Genomic DNA, 19,538 nt, shown 5'->3' with positions numbered 1-19,538 from the left:
CGTGCCTCGAATCGCCATCTGCGTCAGTGCAGGGGCCCACCCCAAACAGAAGGAGATACTCCCCCAACGCTACCTGAGCGGGTGGCGTGGAGAGCAGGAGGAAGAGGACGGAACAACGGGAGCAGGCACCAGCGCCAGAGCGACGGCGGGGAGTGGAGACCTGCGATTACTGGGCAGAGAGCGGAAGCTCTACCTCAGCTCTCACGCAAAAAAACGGAGGCTTATGAAATAGAATATCATATTTCCAACGCCCTTTGTGCCAGGGACAAGTGTTGGGTTCCTGTGCCTTTTGTTGGTACGACTACAAGGACAAATCAGAGTTTTGCCACTGAGACTGAGTGAGGCTATTCCCACAAGACACAATGGGCACAACTAATAGGATTCCCGTAATGGAGGTGGAAAAGAGCTGAGGACTAGCATTTATGGTTGGGCAGATTGAGTTTTAAAGAGGTCCCTTTCACCCCCTGTCCCTGTGCCATTCAGGCAGGTCACCCGGCTCCTCCCTGCTGTTTTGTGTGAAGCTATTCACAGTTCTCCGTCTCTCACTGCCTCCACCTCTGCACTCAGCACTCCGCGCGCCACTGTAATTACACTACACTGACCCTGGACAAATGCACTTTGGCATTCCTCAATACTGACAAATAAAATGTTTGGAGCTAGGCTTCTGGATCTTTTCCTACGAAAAAAAATGATTAAAAAGTCAAGATTAACGGAGCAGTAGGAGATAGGGGTGTTCGAATCTGACGGGAGTGTGGCTTTGCAGTCGGAGCATTTCAGAGATTATAGTCATACCTCTGGTTCTGCTGAAAGGAAGCTGGATATTAAAGATCCTCATCGCTAAACTTTAGATAGGCTCTGGTCTCTTATCAGCTCAGGCTCAATGCCTTTTGTACTATCACTCATCTCTGTGCAAACCTGGTGATAAAGATTAGCGTTGATGCCAGGCTACCACAGCTGCTGTCGATAGGCAGTAAGGCAAGGCCATGGTTCAAACCCAACCTCAACATGAGGCAGGGGAATCCATTACTCAAACTATGCGTTGTAAGGTAAAGGCCTAGTAAGTGAAGTAAACTATGTAAATAGCAGCTCAGTAGAGGAACAGGACAAGACAATAGTGTCTCTATACAGTCTAGTGTGTCAACCATGATGATCCCTTTAATACACCTGACCCACCTGTGGAAACGGTTCCCTGTTAGATATCTAGATAAGTCAACATGGCTTTTAAGAAACGTGAAAATCACTACCATGAATGAAATTGCCCTTGAGGCTATCCGTGTAATCATTTAGGTGGGTAGAAATGAATATAATGTCGACGTGGTGTTTACCTGTTTGAAACATTTCTGTAGTAAGTTACACAATATTTGAAGTATTGGTCTGTCTGGGTCTGATGTTATGTTCATTTCAAGAGAGGTCTGAGTTATCTCCTGACTTCATTGCAGGCCTTTCATGTCAGATGGAAGTTGCTGGAGGCTGTTTGTCTTACTAAATCCAAATGTTGTGTTAAGATGTTCGATTTACGTGTTACAGCCATATTCTCTGGATTTATCTTAACAAATTTAATAAACGGGATATCTGAGGACTTGCCAGCCATGCAATAGTGATAAAGTGATAGACACTGAAGTAGTGTATATCTGAGATCTTTTTGCATAGTGTTCCAATATAAGATAACAGACACGTTCAGAGTGATATTCCAGGAAGCCCAGCAGCACGTCCTTGTACCCTAACAGTATCTGCTTTCTTTATCTGCCAGTGCAAGAGAATACAGTTGACTCTATAGTGATGTATTTGCATTGCAAACGTTGGACCTGTTTGAACACCAACTTCCCCTTCGGGCCAGATCACTGTATATGTCAACAAGCCTGTGCACCTAACTGAAACTAACTCCCCGCCCCCCACACACACACATGCACACACACACATGCGCGCACACACACACACACACACACACACACACACACACACACACACACAAGTCCTACCCCTGTCCCCCCCAACACACACACACACACTGGGAGCTTCTTAACCCATCCCTTGGCTGAGAGAGTGACGACAGAAGATACAGTATGCAAGTGTTGCTGAGTGACTCTTCTCTGCTGTGGTTCCTGACTCACTGTCAGTTTGTTTACTGTCTTCCGTCTCCTCACCAGCATTGCACTCTCTCTCTCTCTCACTCACTCACACACCACACTCACAGACACACACACACACACTCTCTCTCTCTCCCTCCCTTTCTCTCTCTGGGGAGGTAAAGGAATGTGCAGGGAGACAGTGGGTATTGGTTTTATCTGTGACCCTGAATGGCCCTTTGCCCTAACTTGTCAGCTATGACAGAAGAGACATGTCTTTAGACACCATCCACCTCTGACTGGCAATATCATTATCTAATAGTGTTAATCAATGACTAATATACCAGTACTGTAACCCTGTTGGCAGAGCAGCCACCAAATCTTTAAACTGTGTGTTTTCTGAGTATTTGGACTAATCTGATATGGATGTCTCAAACAGCCTATGGTTGTATGCTTCAAGCCTGCTGTGATGTAAATCACATGGGCCGGGCTCATCGTGAGTAGAATGTGTAAGGTCTATGGAGGCGTAAGGTCTATGGAGGCGTTAGACGGTTCAGCTTCATAAAGCACACATGAAACTATAGGGTAACTGTTTCGCTGAGCCATAACTTGATATTTGGCCAGACAGGTAAGTGTGAATAACAGATGTTGTGACTGTTACTATGCTTTTTGAAACGGGTTCCACAGTGGGAATATTGACGTGCAAAAAGGTGATGATACAATGTTCAGATTCAAAACATATGGCAGTCAGATCATTAGGCTATTTTACTTTATGGAAAAAAAAAACGTTGCACAAATAATAGGGAAGTAGGGATATGTTATAAATAAAGACCTTGCCAGAGCATTTCGCAAATTTCCATTTATTTAACAGGTCAACATACATCCAAAGAGTCTTCAAGCATCATGAAAACAAAGCATCGTGTATCGGGATCTTGTTTCATCCAATAAAACTGCTGGCAAAAACCAAATCACTTCCGCAATTTGTCAACGATGGTCAAAGTAGCCTATCCTCGGAAAAGTAGGAATGACTTCAGATTCTCCATGCGCATCCCGTTGGCCACATGAAATTGCCATGTCACGTCTAACTGGACAATAATGTGCGAAGACTTAAATCCACCTACACTGGATGTCTACAACGTACCATCCATGGCTTTCTTTACTTTCAGTGAAGTCACTCACGCGCTTTCATAAGTCCCATTGCGTTCTGAATACCGCGTTCCACTCAAACGCGTCTTCTCTCTTCTCGGCACTCCTGGGCTGCGAGGCGGCATCTGCGTCCTGCCAGTCTCATTTGAACCTTGGCCAGTCAGATTATTACCATGGAAACACATGATTCCGAGCAAGGAATGATACGAATTGTTTCCTTGGAAGAGCAAAAAAAGAAAGGAAAATGCATTCGAAAAAACCCAACTCCAATCCAATTTCCAATGTATCGATTCGGGACTGATAAAAAAAACATTCGAAGAGTTGCAAAGACCATGAAATCTAACCCAAAGATATTGCATTTTATACCCCCCCCCCCCCGTTGTATTTGATAGACATAACGGGACACTTTAATATTATTTGTTCAGCCATTTTTTGACTAACAGGCCTATTACAGCCTGCATGGAGGGCTCATAGCTACAATATTTATTAATCAATTACTTGCACTTCACACTATGACATCTGGATTGCAGTCTAATAGGCCTACATTATTTTTCTTTTCAAGAATGTCTCTTGGATGAGGAAAGACATAGGCCTACATATGTGTCCCTTAAAATAAGTACATAGCCTACTCTTCAGGTTTTGCATCTAGTACGAACTATTATTCCTGATATTCTAACGAATAACGATCTCTGAATGTAATGTCAGCAGCCTCGGCAAACAGACAGTGAATGGAACGGTGAGATAAGCAGTATTTATTCACGGAAAAATATAGCTATCATTAAAATAACCTAACAGCATGTGCAGTGTCAAGTGTATGCTATATCTTATTCAGGGCACGTACGTAGGAGCCTGACTGAGCCAAAAAGACAACTAGCCTACCAATTTCTCTACACTACAAACACCGAGTTACGATCAAATTAGGCTACTTGACTGTATGGACTTGATACCAGTGATAATGTTATCCACAAACAATTAATCCAAATGAGTCATGTAATAATGAGGCAGATCAATTTGTTCAGACTCAAAATGCTCTTCAATCGTCTGTACGCATATTCCAAAGTGATGATAAAATTATCCTCTTGGGTCGGGGTATATCAATTTGGTGATTTGTAAGGAAAATTGTTGCCGGAACATGTAGATTTTTTCAGATTTGTTACAATCTACTAAAATCCATTGTTCACTCGTTTTAAAGCCTTGCCCACTTTCTGTATGAGGGATTTGATTGGTTGAATCCGAGCGCGGATGCCGTCATCGCTCAGAATGCCCATTCATCTGTGCACTTGGGCGTTGGACTCCGCATCTTATTAGCAACAAGGGAAATTTCTCCATTTTCCAGCCTGTCTACAGCGACACAGCCACAAATCTGGGACTTTTTATTACTTCTCCTCACTTGGCAGGTTTTTTCTGCGATTTTCCAATTTTGTTCACTGTGACTGGACTTTGATTACTTTTACAGTGAACTTTTCAAAGACGGACATCAGCAAAGAGCTTGCATTTAAGAAAGAGGCTTGTGGTCTTTGTTCCGTTTTTTGGATCGGTTGAGTTTCTTTGTTGGAGCGAAAGCATGGGAGCGCAATTCTCCAAGACAGCTGCAAAAGGCGAAACCGTGGCTGAGAAGCCAGGGGAGGTTGCTGCTTCACCAACCAAGACCAATGGACAGGTAACTGCTATTTAATACACATATATTTGGATTGAAATTAACTTAATTGAAGGATATGCGCAAAGGCGCAATCCATGCATTATGATGGGTAAGCTAGGTCGCAAGGCGCACGCCGCGCAGGCTATGCCAAACAATCGTCTGATAAAATTATTAAAAATGCGTTGTCAACACACTAGACATTCGTTTTAGAATAGCCTAATTGATCGTTTTTATAATACAGACCGTGTTCTTAATTCTGAAGTAACCCACATATTGGCACTTGATAGAAATATTTAGAACACAATTATCTCATGAAACTACAAGTTTTCATTGATTCATTGGGGATGGCATAGGCCTATTGTTACAGAGGCTGAAGCCTTTGTTTGAAGCCGTGAATTGTGATTTTGAATCGTGCAATGTTGTCACATCGTTGGATCAAAAATGTATAGCCGTGTATTAAAATGAACCAATTCGTTTTGAATTTCAATAATTTAAAACCCATCGTAAACGGAACAAGGTTGAGGCAATCGATAAGTGAACAGGGGAGATGCACGACGCCAACAATGGCTTTCCACGGTCTAGCTAACTCCACCACGCCTTTTGTTACAGATGCTCGAATGGAGCGCTGAGATGGTAGTCTGCTATCATACTGTAGGGAGCCACATTTGAATTATGCGCCCCTCCGGCGGACGCAGAGAGAGTGAACACTAGATGTTATTTATTAAAGCGATACACTGAAAAATGCTGGTTGGAAGATTCTTAAGGTTCTGGTTTTTTGGGTGTCCTGAACGTTGTTCTTCGTGATCTGAAGTATTAATGAGCATCTGCTGTTTTAATGAGCAGCTGCTTTGCTTTGGGGCTTCAGTGTCGGAGTGACTGTGTTGCAGATTCGCATCGCCCCCTTGCGACTACTCTGAAATGTTGCGTCCGTATTGCCAGAAGCGACTCATCTCTCTATAATTAGGCGTGATTTTTTTTGTGTGAAAATGTAGACAACTCACTAGGTCATGAAATTAACTTGTCATCTGTTAAGCAAAAACATCAGCCACGATAGCGAATTAAATCCCAAGTCAGGAAACGGGCAGAACCAAAACCCAGGCAGAGGGTTATGCTTTTGTTCCAAATTTCATGGTGTCTACTGCCTCTAGTGCCGCTTGGTGGCATTGTCTCAACTGTCCAATTTTAGAGCTTGGTCTATCATATAAATGGACTCTCTCTCTCTCTCTAGGAAAATGGCCACGTGAAGGTGAATGGGGATGCCTCTCCAGCAGCAGCTGAGGCCATCAAAGAGGAGGTGCAGGCCAACGGCAGCGCCGCGGCGGAGGAAAGCCCCAAGGAAGAGGCCGAGAAGGCAGAGGCCGCACCTGCCGAGAAGGAGGCTGCGGACGGGGAGAAGGAGAATGTAGAGGCCGCGCCCGCCGCCGAGGGGGAGGCCGCCGCCAAGCCAGAGGAGAGTGCCACGCCTTCGACCAGTGCCGAAACTCCCAAGAAGAAGAAGAAGCGCTTCTCCTTCAAGAAGTCTTTCAAGCTCAGTGGATTCTCCTTCAAGAAGACCAAAAAGGAGACCGGAGAGGGAGCAGAAGAGGAGGCGGCCGCGTCCACGGAGGAGGCCAAGGCCGAGGCTCCCGAGGCCGCTGCCGCCCCCGCCGAGGAGGAGGCCAAGCCGGCCGAGGGAGAGGCCGCCGCTGCTGGGGAGGAGGCGAAGGAGGCAGCGAGCCCAGCAGAGGCCAAGCCAGAAGCAGCAGCAGCAGCAGAGGAGCCTGCGGAGGAGGCCAAGGCGTCCCCGCCCGCAGAGGAGCCGAAGGCCGAGGAGAAGCCCGCCGAGCCCGAGGCCAAGGCGGCTGAGGAGGCGCCCAAAACGGAGGAGGCCGCCGCACCTGCGACACAGGAGGCCGCGTCCAGTCCAGAGGCCCCTCCTGCTGCGGAGTGAGGCCGGGGGAAACGCACGCAAAGAGCAAAACGGAAGAAATAAAATAGAAAAAAAGGAGAAAAAAGATAATCAAAGAACCTGTTTGTATGTTGGAGTGGTGCCTGGAGTGGTGCCAGCACCTGGCTGTGGAGAACTTGTCTACAACCAGGGATATTTTAAAGCTTTTCTTTTTTTCTTTTTTTTTGGTCCCCTCCCCAACCCCCCCCCCCATCCCCCCCCCCCTCCACAAAACCCATCTCAGTCCATTGTTACTATTCCAACGGGCGGAGAGGGGTGGCTTAGAAACCTAATACAGAAAAAATACATCCACACACTGCCATATATATATTTTTTGCATCAGTATTAAATGTTTTTTTTCTTTCTCTCGTTTCATTTTTATACAAAATGTAAACTCGTCAAAATGTATGGACATGCCCATGGTATGAAGGAGGTGGGGATTAAGTAGAAATGTAAATGAAGGGGATTTGAGGGCGGGTGGGTGGGGAAGGGGTATGGGAGGGTGGCACCTTTGTGCCTGGGAATTGTGCCACAGACTACGATGTAAATAGTAGTCTTAAAAACGAAACGACCAACATCTATGTACCATGAGAGTACCATGCGGTTTACAACACTAAGTCATTTTTACTATAAGACAACAAGACATACAATTCCCAGAGCTAGATTTAGAAAGTCATTTAAAAATCCATAGGAGCTTTTCACTTCTCATTAGCTGTACCAGTCAGTGATTCAGTAGAAATACAAGTTGTATAGGCTTTATTGTTTATTGCTGGTTTATGACCTTAATAAAGTGTAAGTATGTATAGGCGGGGTGTTTTTAACTGTGATTATTGTACAAATGAAATCTTGATCTCAAGAAGCACATGAAGTTTGCAGCTGTTTTTCCACCCGCTAATTTTTGTAAGATAACAAAAAAACAAGTCATCCTGGAAGACCTTTTAAGCAATTTTGAACTCAACCAAGCTGTGATAAGTGGAATGGTTACTGTTTATATACTGTGGTATGTTTTCATTACAGCAGACAATGCTTTTTTCAGTGGTCTTTGACAAATTAAGGAATCTATCAGATGCAATGTTTGTGTAGCATCTTGTCTCTTTCTTTTCTTTTGTAAATACTGGAGAAGCTTTGACCAATTTGACTTAGAGATGGAATGTAACTTTGCTTACAAAAATTGCTATTAAACTCCTCTGCTTAAGGTGTTCTAATTTTCTGTGAGCACACTAAAAGCAAAAATAAATGTGAATAAAATTTGACTGGCATCTGTCTTTTGATTTAAACAATTTCAGGGAATATAGGGTATATATTGGGAATTGAGTGCTCCAGTAGTAGAAAGCCGATAACTATGATGCTTGCTCCACCTGTGGAATTTCGAGACCTGGGTTAAGTTAATTATTTATTTAATCGATGGAGATGCACTCTACATATAGACCTACTTCCAACACTAGATGCTATGGCAAAGACTGCCAAGATACTAGCAGCACAGTCTCTCCTTGTAACTGAACTTTTGACCCTTCAGTGCAGTGTGATGACCCCTCACAAGCCCACAAAAGGCTATCAATCACAGCAGGCCAATCCTGAGTGGCTCAGTTACACACACAGGCTGCCCTGCTGACAGATGCCCTCTGGCACATGAACTAGGCCCATGTCAGAGAAGATGCATCTTTTGATATGCTCATTTATTTGATCATTGTGGAAAATAATTCAGGTATTCACAGGTGAACTAATTGTGTAGGTCTTCACCATGGATGGGCAACTCCTAGAGGCCTTTGGCTATTTGCAAAAACGAACCCACATCCCCAGTAGTTTGATTAGGCCTACATGGATTGACATGGCATATTCGAGTCCTACAGGAAGCACCTGAAAAGCAGACCTTCCAAAGATGGACTACATTAAATTGTGTAAGCCGAGTGGTGATATAGCCTACCTGGCTACCTCCATCTTGGTTGCCACCATTCCGGCTCTGTTGGGTCACAAGACGCACTCATGACCTGTCTGTCAGGGTCAGGCTGATATACTCCTCACCTAAATTAGATAAAATTAACTATTTAGGCTTTGGGTTACATTTCTGACAAATTAATTTATCCAATTGATTTTCATTAGTAACATTCATGCTTACTGTTTGTGCAAATACCACGTTTGACCTTAGCTTAGGGCTGCATCTTATAGCCAGGCCTACTGACGAGTTAGTAAACATTCTTGAATCATTGAACATGCATTTGGATGTCCTCGATTGTCACCCTCTTCTTCGTGAGATGTTAATATGCAGTCTCTCCCGCACGTCCTTCGCTTTACAGCTTCTTTTAATACAGCCATGTTTACAACTCATTCGTTGGTCTACAATAAAACTAGAAGCTACCTTACACATTCCTTTTCTTATCCATATCGTCGCGTGACTCGTGCTACACGAGCAATCGATCACTCTTCAGTATTTTATTTTTTAAATTTAAGTCTTAGGCAACTACGCCATCGTGTGGCTATATTACATAATGCATCAAACAGTCTACACAACGACGCTACACACACAAAGACACGAATTGGCAACCAAAAGTTCGTAAAAAAAAGTTTATTACCGGTAATTGGCCAATGCAAAATATCAAGTTTAAAACACATATGAAATAATCAGAGGTTCATCTACAGGAAGGCCCACATAATCCTCTAAAACATGTAATTTCAGGTCATGGACATTTCATTCAGAAGATAAAGCACGTTGTAATATAAATGCGTTCAAGGGATATCAGAGAAAACTACAGCAATCTGAGGATGGTTGTGTAATGGAAGCCACTTCTACGATACGCAAAGGAAAAAAATACTTAAAACCAAAAACATACAACTACGACTGAGATCAGTAATAAATATAATGCTTGTTGTGTGGAGTCGTGGTAGTCGTGAGAGAGTAGAATCAAGAGTTCTCAGAACTGTCCTTGGGAGTCTTCACTTTTGACCACGGAGATCAGGCACTGCTAGTCTGCTCAGTCTTCACACTGCAAAGGAAAAGCGGGAGAACAGATGTTTCTAACAGGCGATGTGCATTTTGAAAGGTGCCGTATACTTTGTTGTGACAGTCTCTAGCAGGTTCTTGACTCACCTTTTTGCATCAGTCTTCTCAGCGCTGCCTTCCTTCGTTTTCTCCTCCTCTTTTACCTCTGCGGTGACAAAAAAAAAAAAAGGTACACGCCCCCGAATGAGAGAAAACGACAGCCAGTCAGCAGAGGGACGCCACATTTCACCACTGCGATAGAACGCGTCGCTTCCGCGGGGGACGTTGCAACGTTATGAACTCACCGACTTTCTTCTCCTCCTCTTCCTTCTTTTCCTCCTCCACTCGGGGGCGTTTGGCGCCTTTCTTGTGATTGGCCATGTTCCTCCTGGCTCCCTCCCCCTCGTCCTCGGAGTCGGAGAACTCCTCGTCGCAGGCTATCCTCTTGTCCGAGGCGCGGACTGAAACCAGACGAGAGACACTGGGGCGTCACATACTGCCCCGTCGACCGCGGCCGAGGCGCGTGTGGGCGAGGAGAGCTTTCTTACTGGACATGCGCTTGTCCGGGTCCTCGGTGTCCTCGTCCACCGTGTCATCTGGGATGGCGTCCTCTGGGATGGCCTGCATCTGAACTCCGGGCGCGTGGGGCAGCATCCGCAGGTTCTCGAACAGACGCTGCCTGGGGGGGTGGGAACGCGCGACGCCGGCGCTTTTTTTAGAGCGGCTGACACGATGCGGACACCTACGGTCGCACTTCACAATTGGAGATCTGAGAGGTTTCTCGGTTTCGTGTGCCTACTTAAGTATACACATCTATTACAGACCCCGCAATTAGGGCATACTCATAAATGTGAATACAGAAACATATAGTGTAGTGTGCAAATGTTAAATATCCAGTGCTTTAAGGAAAATAGCTTTTTAAATATGTATGACAAACAAGTGAAACATGCGCACACCCTGACTGCATATGTGACCCGGCAGACATCTTAACTATGCACCAGCCTGGTTTGTTTACTTTTGGTGCAACCCTGCCATTAGGCCAACCTTACAAACACACTATGACGACAGCTGCGACCTTACAAAATTCAGTGCGTCCGATTGACGTAATGTTTGTTTAAGACGTGTCCAACAACACGAATCACACCGACCGTACACACTGTGCCTCTCACACTAGCCCACCACAGACTTGGACCTTACTTGATCTTGTCCATGTACTCGTGTGTGTTCTGGTTGGTCATGTTGGATGGGCTGATGTGCAGCTTGAAGTCTGGCCCAAAGTACTCAAAGTAATCATTGTATGGCAGTTCTGAGGAGGAGACAGCATAGAAAAGGTTAAGGGGGAGCCATCATTAAAATGAACATCACTGTACTGATTTATATGCTGGAACTAAAGAAAAGTGTCAAGAATTGATTTAGAAGTCTAACCCTCATTCTGGTAGGTTATATTAGCAAGGGTAAGGACTCTGTTAATGTCCTGAATTCCATTAAGGCCCACTTGACAGGCTGCGATAACGTATTTTCACACACAGGGAGCTGAGTCAGCTCCCTGGAGGCAGAGGAATTCCAGAACTAACCTTATCTAGGGCTGAAGTCACAAATATTTACTTAAGAAAACCCCACCCCTCACCCATGTCATTTATATCTAAGAGGGAGATGGGAGTTCCATTACGTAAACCACGAGAAGAGCAGCAGCTTGACCTCATTGCATCGTCGGTCACGGATATCGAAATAGAACCAAAACGCTTATTAATCGGCAGAATGAGGTGGCGAGATTTCAACCTTGGCCATTCAAAAGCTACGAACAGATCAGGCACACTGTCTAACTTGCAATTCCAATTTATTGTAACGAGTTGGTACTAGACCTTCATCAGACAGACCGTTAGATGAAATTCTAGTACCGAAATGTTACAATAAATTTGAATTGCAAGTTAAGACGGTGTGCGGGATCTTTTTTGCAACATTGGATTAATTCCTCCCTCTGCTATGCGCCTGCCTTTTCAAGCACATGTGCAAAGTATTATCTCGTTCAGCCACAGGGTTCAGAAGCGGCCAGGCTGAACGTACCGTCGGGGATGTCGGTGTCCAGGGCCACGGCTGTCTCGTAGGTCCAGCAGCGGGCCACGTTGCGGATGGTGTAGCCGCCTCCGCCGAGCATCAGCAGGGGCAGGTTGAAGGTCTTGATGTATTCGACGCACTTGGCGTGTCCTAACGAGAAACAACCCGGGTTTAGCTGTTGTACAAAAACAACAGGGAAGTTGTACAAAAAAGCTGCTACTCCCTGGCAAGAGCCATCAATCAGCAGACCCAATACACGAATCCATAAACAATTAAGCCCCAAGCTATTTGACCTGTTACTTCACATACATTAGAGATACTCATTCGGTATGCACCAGAGCCAGTGAATCTGATTTAGATATTTCTAGGTATAGGGTTTCAGTTGGGAAATACGTTCTCTCTCATTCAGATACGGTTTGATGGAACAGCTTGCCAGGCACATTGATCCATTCAAAATCTAGCTTTAAAACTGCAGTTAAAGTGGCAATCTCTAGCTTTTTCATATACTCAGCTCAAAATTAAATTAAGGGAACACTTAATCATCACATCCTGCCCTTAATGAGTTAATGATTTTGGTTTCCATTGACCGTTCTTACATAATTTTGTTCTCGACAAATTACACAATGAATCAATAAAGATTTTCACGTGAATATCTCGTTCATCGAGATCCGCGACGATGATTGATGATTTTAAGTGTTCCCTTCATTTCTTGCAGAGGTGTACATAAATTGATTGAGCTAACGATTCAGCCTATTCTCCGTTGATGAAAACCTTTGGATGATGGAAGAAACCTTTTCGGTCGAAACGGACGCCTTACCGCGGATGGTGAGGTTGAAGCAGCCCAACCGGTCTCCAGAGAGGGAGTCTGCCCCACACTGCAGGACCACGGCGCTGGGCTGGTACATCTCCATCACCTTGGCCATCACCTGCCAGACCACGGGATATCTTCACATCAAAGACTGCGCCTGGCGGAACGCGGCCGAGTGGCTACGGTCCGTTTTAAAGGGCGGTTGTGCTGCCTGTGAGGCGGGCTCAAATACAAGGCATACCGGCGCACAGGCGTCGTGTGCCGCAGGGGGGACTTACAGGCCTGAAAATCTGCTCGTACGACTCGTCGTCAATGCCGTCCCTCAGCGGGAAGTTGACAGCGTAGTATTTGCCCTTTCCGGCGCCGATATCCTGAGAACAGACGTTGGGGGAACAGTTAACATTCTTTGTACACCTAAACAAACACTTGAGTGGTTTTTATTCAGCGTGTTACCCTAAGAGATTCGTGGCCGTACCAGGTAACAGACTAAAACATGCATCTCGACAGCCTCTCTTCATCTCTGTTCACGCGGTCAGCAGAGACGCGCATCGGTACTTACTCTGAGATCTCCAGTCCCAGGGAAGTACTCTCCGTACTTGTGGAAGGAGACGGTCATGACCCTGTCTGTGGTGTAGAAGGCCTCCTCCACCCCGTCCCCGTGGTGGATGTCAATGTCGATGTACAGCACCCTCTGGTGGTACCTGAGAGGAGGGGCGGATTAACGGGGGCGTGTACGACACGCAAGGCAAAACCGAAACAATCTCTACGTCGACGGAAGCGTTACAAATACGCGCCAAAAACATAAGAGCACGCAGTGCATGCATCATCGCCCTATTCTCCCTCTCTAACATACACATCTGAGGGGTTGAGGGGGGGGAAACGCTAAAATGGTTAGCCTTGGTTTGCCTGGAGAAGACACACTTACTTGAGCAGCTCCAGAATGGCCAGGACGATGTCATTGACGTAACAGAACCCGGAGGCTTCGGACTTCTTGGCGTGGTGGAGTCCTCCGGCCCAGTTCACCGCGATGTCAGTCTGCTGTCTGTTGAGCTTCACAGACCCCGCTGACAAGGAAATACGTTGCTTCTGTTTACAGCGCTTACACACGCAAGCATGTATGTTTTCTTCACTGAGCATGAGCAACGCCGGCGATTCAAAGTTTGGCCTGGAAAAGCAAACATTTCACCGAGAAAAATACTGTCGGAAGGCGTGGAAGAGAAATCCCTTTGACAGTTACTGAGCTTTGATAAAAGCCCTGCAAAACCTGCAGCCTGTACAAATATCCCCCACTCTGCCTCAACATCCACGTCGACCTCAGCCAAATCCCCAAAGCCTGAGCTATCAGACACGGCCGTCTCAACTGGTTTTGGTCCACTGAGCTGCTTCATGCTTCCTAGGCAGGGGAAGCCGGAGCGACAATCTGTCCCATGCTGAAATGTCTCCTTGTGATCTGAACATTAGTCAAATGATCTGCGATTTGGATACACATCCCACCGGAGCATAATGTGACATTGGCACATTCTCACTGGATTAACGATGGGTGACGATGGGAGACAGATAACCGTTATATTGAGCCTGAACCTAATATGACTGTGAATGTGTGAATCCACCAAGATAAAGACACGACAGCAGGAAAACACAGATGTTGCATTAACACCTTACTCTCCAACTTACCGGCAGAGCCACCAGCGGACAGCTGACAGAACTCAAACAACCCATCAAACACAGGACAGTCCTCTCCAACATTGACTAAGAGGTGGAGGAGAGCAAAACATTAATTCCAGTCAAAAGTCATCAAGTGTACTTCAGACAATTGATACATGAATACATTCAATTTTAAGATTGAGCTCTGTGTTCATTAGGCCTATGATCATTCAGGCTGTGGGGTCCGCAGACATGACTTACACCGCTGCATCTGCTTGCTGAACTCTGACATGTTGTCTGGTCGGATGGAACGCAGGAACTTGATGTAATCGTCGCTGTGGTATTTAGTCATCTCCTCTGCAGTGGCTTTGTGTGGTCTCTGTAAAACAAATACAATTAGACAAAACACAAGAAGGGCAGGCCAAGGCAGAAAACTAGAAAACCTACTGAGAAAGACAACTATAATTGACATACATATATTTCCATTTTTCTGTAGAGTCCATAGTTCAGAAGCAGGTTGTGGGTCATGCGGATTCTGTGTGGTTTCATGGGATGCCCTTGTCCATAGTAATAATTTCCAATATCACCTGAAAAGAAAATGATTAGAACGGCACTGGTATATCCTGGAAATTTGGCATTAGGCTAATATCGCTTGCACCTCCAATATGATAAACAGGCGGGCTATTCATGTGAGTGACGCACATCATCCATCTAGCCAGCCAGTCAGACAGAGGTACTGGGGCCCTGCTCACAGTGCACGTTTCGACAAGGGAGTAAATTAAGTAGTATTGCCAAATGGTATATTATTTAACTAGCTAGTATGCATGGAAATAATGTCAGTTCGCAAACTTGTGATAGATGTTGTGGTTCCAGTCAAATCACCAGGCGGACTAGTACTACTGTACCTCAAAAATAAGGAAGCTGGCTAGCTAGTTAGCTCGCTAACTACCTAGCTAGCGACGTTAGCATTAGCATCGAGATACTATAACGTTAGCTTGCTCGTTTTTAGTTCGCTGACTATTCAATAGATGCTTTAATTCAATCATTGCCGATACTTTCAATGAAAGAGGGCACGTAACCTAGTAGCTACTTAACGTAAAAGAAAGCTACACTAGTTAGCCAAATAAAACACCACTGCTGACCTATGTCTAGCTAGCTAGCAACCACTGCACTGACTCGTGCTGGCTTGATGGCTAACGGGTTTTAGCTAGTTAGCTAGGTTCCTTGCAGGAGCCCGTGTTTAGTTTCAACACAAATGCTAGATATACCATGTCCCATACCATCATAGTAGTAGCAGACTTTCTTCTTGGTTCCACCTGCAACAGTGTACGCCATTATTCGGTCGATCTGATTAGGATTGCTTTTGTTTCAGAAAAGATGAGCAGGGTCGATTGCTACTTAGCGTTAGCTGCCTAGCTTGCGTAGAAGAAAGAACGACGACGGCTAGCGGCGGAGGAACTAATACAAGGGGGCGGGGCATGGTGTTTGTGTTTTCGCTCCACCAAGGTGTTGTGCAAGCAGTGGGGGTGCCATAGCAGTACCTGAAGTATGGAAGCTTTGAATAGGGCATATCTACGGAGCCCCTCTGGGGTCACCTAGGAGAAGAAAAAAAAAAAAGAGTAATCCGTGCGCACGGTTTAGTAAACTGTGGCCTCAGATTCATAAACTGTGCGCACGGTTTAGTAATCCGTGCGCACGGTTTAGTAAACTGTGGCCTCAGATTCATAAACTGTGCGCACGGTTTAGTAATCCGTGCGCACGGTTTAGTAAACTGTGGCCTCAGATTCATAAACTGTGCGCACGGTTTAGTAATCCGTGCGCACGGTTTAGTAAACTGTGGCCTCAGATTCATAAACTGTGCGCACGGTTTAGTAAACTAAACCGTGCGCACGGATTACTAAACCGTGCGCACAGTTTATGAATCTGAGGCCACAGTTTACTAAACCGTGCGCACAGTTTATGAATCTGAGGCCACAGTTTACTAAACCGTGCGCACGGATTACTAAACCGTGCGCACAGTTTATGAATCTGAGGCCACAGTTTACTAAACCGTGCGCACGGATTACTCTTTTTTTTTTTTTTTCTCCTAAGTGACCCCAGAGGGGCTCCGTACATATCTCTTGGTCCACTCAATATGTCTGATGATTTTGTATTTATGTTTTTGAAATAGCCTAGCCTACATGTAGTCTATGAATGCTTTGTAACCAAGGCAACATCGCAAATGAGACCTTGGTCTCAATGGGTTTCAGGGATAAATAAAGGTAAAATAGGCCTAAAAACAAACGAGGCAATGTTTTGCTTGCATCCCCTGACATGTTCACATGCGGATAAGTAGGCCAATAATCCTTATGAATAATCAGAAAATTGGGGTACTGCGATGGTTGGGAAAGTAGGCCTATTGGAAAAGATTGCCCACCATTCAGCACGGTGGTAATCAATACAATTGAAGAGCTGAGAGTGAAATAGTGTAATTATAGGCCATAATTTACTGCTCGTTCCATACACTTCTTGATTGTGTGTTTTTCTCATCAGGTAATCATATCAAGCGTAGATGGTCAAGTTGAGACTAATCCACTAAGACATTAGGGTAACACACAGGGAAAGAACTCAGCCGGCAAATGTTTAAATGTTCTTTTTAATTAAATCCTTTTTTGTTACAGAATGACACATTTATGATACAGGATGGGTACTTGCACAGAATAGGCTACAAATCTGTTTTTGAAGTAGATAAACACCAGTTGGTTTGACAGAAACTATCAAAGGACATCAAAGATGTCAAAGAAGTTACAACACATATCCTTTACATTGTGAATTTCAAATGTTTGAAAACAATGAGTTGAAGCACCATCTTCAGCATTCTAATCCTTGGATGTACAGTGAAATTCTAAATACAAGTAATTGATGGTATATAAATAGATATAAGCTATTAAAATATATAACAAATGTTGCAGCATGTGTTTTGTAAACTAAACAAAAAAGAACCTTGTTCAAATTATATATTTTGTACCGAAATAAATAGCACAAACTAATATAATAATATTAAATAGCCAGTGTGACATTGGAACCTTCATTGCACATGCAGTAAAAAAAACCACAAAAAAACAGCTGAAATATCTAATGAATTGGTACAAGAACATTTTAACCATGAGATTTTATTTTATTAGGTGGCATCACAAATGTACCCTCATGTATTTAAATGGATGAAACACTGATGTGTTTGCTGACAGTCATTTAGAAAGCAATATGGCCATTTAGTATCATCTCATATCTATCTCACACTATAGTATAGGACTTTGGATGGGGACAGGTGCCAAAGAGGTGAAGTATTTGCAAGAAGAGCCGGTGCTTCAAACAGAATCATTTTGGAATATCACAACTCCTAAACTCCATTTTCTTCTGCCCTCCACACACTTAGAAACATACAGTGATTTCCATTACATATTTGGTCACATTATCGTTCTTGTATTAAATTCAACCAAAGTGCTTTTAATATCATTTAATAGTGTTGAAAATGGCAACAGAACAACTTCAGTTGACACGTTTAAAGTTCCTCAGGGCCAGTTGAATGTCCTGCCGGTGATCTGGTAAAACTTCTGATTGAACGGGTGAAAGAACTTCCTCAGTTTAGCCACCACTGGGGGGTCCACCTCAGGGTGGATGCGCCCTTTGCTGCCCGCCAGGCACTTGTTGAAGACAATGTTAAATCGCAGGCAGTAGAACCCCCTGGTGGCATTGAAATATAAGTTATACTGGCTAATCCTGGAGGGGAGGCTGAGGAAGCGCTCCACCAGCTGCAGCTCGGGCAGCGGGTCTGTGATGAGGCGGTCCCCGTCCACGATGTGGAACTGCTCCACAGGGAAGTACTTCAGCCAGCGCTCCAGGTGCTTGGTGTATATGCTGGTCCGTACAGCCTTGTACTTGGTGTTCACCTCGCAGGTGTTGGCGTCGATGGCCAGCTTCTCGAACTTGTGGTAGGTCTTGTTTTTGCGCTCCTTACCCTCCAGCACCTGCGTGTAGTCAGACACCGCCCTGGTGGTGGGCTCACGCACGATGATCAACAGCTTGATGGACGAGTTCATCTTGAAGATGCGCTCGGGCACCTCCTCTGTGATGAAGTAGGCGGGGCTCTTCTCAATGGTGATCTGGTGGGGGAAGGAGAAGGGCATTTTCTCCCGGTACCAGTCGATGCCCCGGGCGTAGTTCTGGTCATTGTCAAAGAAGTGGATCTCCTGCGAAGCCTTGACCACCGCCGGGTGCAGGTTGAGCATTTCCAGCAGGGCGCGCGTGCCCCCCTTGCGCACCCCGATGATGATGGCCCGAGGCAGCTGCTGCACCAGGTTGTGCAGGCGGATCTGCTCTTTGGTGGCGTTGCCCTTGCGGAGCTCATGGAGCAGGCCACGCTTGTACTGCAGGGTTCGGAGAGGAATCTGCTCCGGCCCACCAGGGAGTGGCTGTCTGCTCTCGATGGGGCAAATAGGCTGGAGCCTGAATGAAGACGAAACCGAGAAAGAGGCATCTCTTAATTAGTATTATGCAGCATTACACGTATGAGCCGAGTCATGTTTAAAACACGCATCGAGGTAATCGATGTGTCAATGTGTGCGTGATCATGGACACCTACCTATCCAAGCTCCCAACCCGGGCCACCAGATAGAGGAGACTCCCGATAGCGAGGCTGCCCAGCACGAAGAGCTTCTGTCTCAGCAACGCCTGCTGTTTGAATAGCATGGCCCTCCATCAATCTTCAGGACTGCGTCTTCAGCCTGCGAAGAGCAGAGCACATAAACCACTAATCACTGTGAGCAGAGAGACAGCCTAATGTTTATTAACACTCACTCGATCAAGTCTTACAAGTGATTAAGCCACACTCACAGAAGCCTGCAAAGTGCTGCAGTGCCATTAGAGCACACGCCTGCTTTCCTTAACCCCAACCAAGTCTTGGATTTGATTTGATCAGAAATATCAGATAGGCACAGGCAGCCCCTCCTATGAGTTTGACGGTATATTTTTCATACTGTGAGTGGAAATGCACAATAATGCAGCCATTGGCCAGTTGATTGTAATCAAAACCAATAAGCAGTTTGTAGCAAACAGGATTTTAATTACTACTTTCAGATAATCCACACAACTGTCCATGGATTTGCACAAAAAGAGAAAATCCTGTTCATGTCTAGGCATCTAGGCATGAGTGAAAACAGCTGTGCAGGAACAAAACAACAAAGATCAAAGGGAACAAGGGAAGCTGACCTCCTCCTCCAACTTCATCTGTTGTTTCC

The 19,538-nt window shown here is 45.2% G+C and overlaps 3 protein-coding genes across 3 annotated transcripts; 1 reads left to right on the top strand and 2 right to left on the bottom strand.

The window, feature by feature from the left end:
- The first annotated feature begins 4,614 nt into the window (after positions 1 to 4,614).
- Positions 4,615 to 6,811, top strand: marcksa (myristoylated alanine-rich protein kinase C substrate a). The gene is made up of 2 exons (XM_084439488.1): positions 4,615 to 4,872; positions 6,080 to 6,811. Exons 1-2 carry the CDS (start codon positions 4,777 to 4,779, stop codon positions 6,779 to 6,781), a joined length of 798 nt encoding a protein of 265 aa, XP_084295614.1. The 5' UTR covers positions 4,615 to 4,776; the 3' UTR covers positions 6,782 to 6,811.
- A 2,521-nt stretch (positions 6,812 to 9,332) lies between these two features.
- Positions 9,333 to 15,679, bottom strand: LOC311310095 (histone deacetylase 2). The gene is made up of 14 exons (XM_084439500.1): positions 15,543 to 15,679; positions 14,737 to 14,849; positions 14,524 to 14,641; positions 14,293 to 14,367; positions 13,544 to 13,682; positions 13,178 to 13,319; positions 12,897 to 12,989; positions 12,628 to 12,736; positions 11,820 to 11,960; positions 10,953 to 11,061; positions 10,304 to 10,434; positions 10,061 to 10,216; positions 9,864 to 9,921; positions 9,333 to 9,759 (listed from the first exon to the last, which is right to left on the bottom strand). Exons 1-14 carry the CDS (start codon positions 15,595 to 15,597, stop codon positions 9,729 to 9,731), a joined length of 1,470 nt encoding a protein of 489 aa, XP_084295626.1. The 5' UTR covers positions 15,598 to 15,679; the 3' UTR covers positions 9,333 to 9,728.
- Positions 15,680 to 17,813: 2,134 nt separating this feature from the next.
- On the bottom strand, positions 17,814 to 18,990 carry LOC311310307 (heparan sulfate glucosamine 3-O-sulfotransferase 5; the record flags this gene model as incomplete). Its single annotated transcript, XM_084439740.1, has 2 exons — positions 17,814 to 18,747; positions 18,884 to 18,990. The coding sequence occupies 2 exons, from the start codon at positions 18,988 to 18,990 to the stop codon at positions 17,814 to 17,816; spliced, it is 1,041 nt and encodes a 346-aa protein (XP_084295866.1).
- Between the last annotated feature and the right edge of the window lie 548 nt (positions 18,991 to 19,538).

Source organism: Borostomias antarcticus (assembly GCF_949987555.1).
Source record: "Borostomias antarcticus genome assembly, chromosome: 6".
Classification (NCBI taxonomy): Eukaryota; Metazoa; Chordata; class Actinopteri; order Stomiiformes; family Stomiidae; genus Borostomias; species Borostomias antarcticus.
The sequence above is the reverse complement of the archived record's forward strand: the minus strand, read 5'-3'. Positions and strand labels throughout refer to the sequence as shown.

What these genes read in the sequence shown, in the direction of transcription:
- LOC311310095 (XM_084439500.1), bottom strand. Translation starts at nt 15,597, where the DNA reads ATGGCGTACACTGTTGCAGGTGGAACCAAGAAGAAAGTCTGCTACTAC. An exon ending in ACGAGCAGATTTTCAGGCCT is followed by an intron (nt 12,737 to 12,896) that starts GTAAGTCCCCCC and finishes GTGGTCTGGCAG; the next exon opens with GTGATGGCCAAGGTGATGGA. An exon ending in AGAGGAGGAGAAGAAAGTCG is followed by an intron (nt 9,922 to 10,060) that starts GTGAGTTCATAA and finishes TTGTCACCGCAG; the next exon opens with AGGTAAAAGAGGAGGAGAAA.
- marcksa (XM_084439488.1), top strand. Translation starts at nt 4,777, where the DNA reads ATGGGAGCGCAATTCTCCAAGACAGCTGCAAAAGGCGAAACCGTGGCT. An exon ending in CAACCAAGACCAATGGACAG is followed by an intron (nt 4,873 to 6,079) that starts GTAACTGCTATT and finishes CTCTCTCTCTAG; the next exon opens with GAAAATGGCCACGTGAAGGT.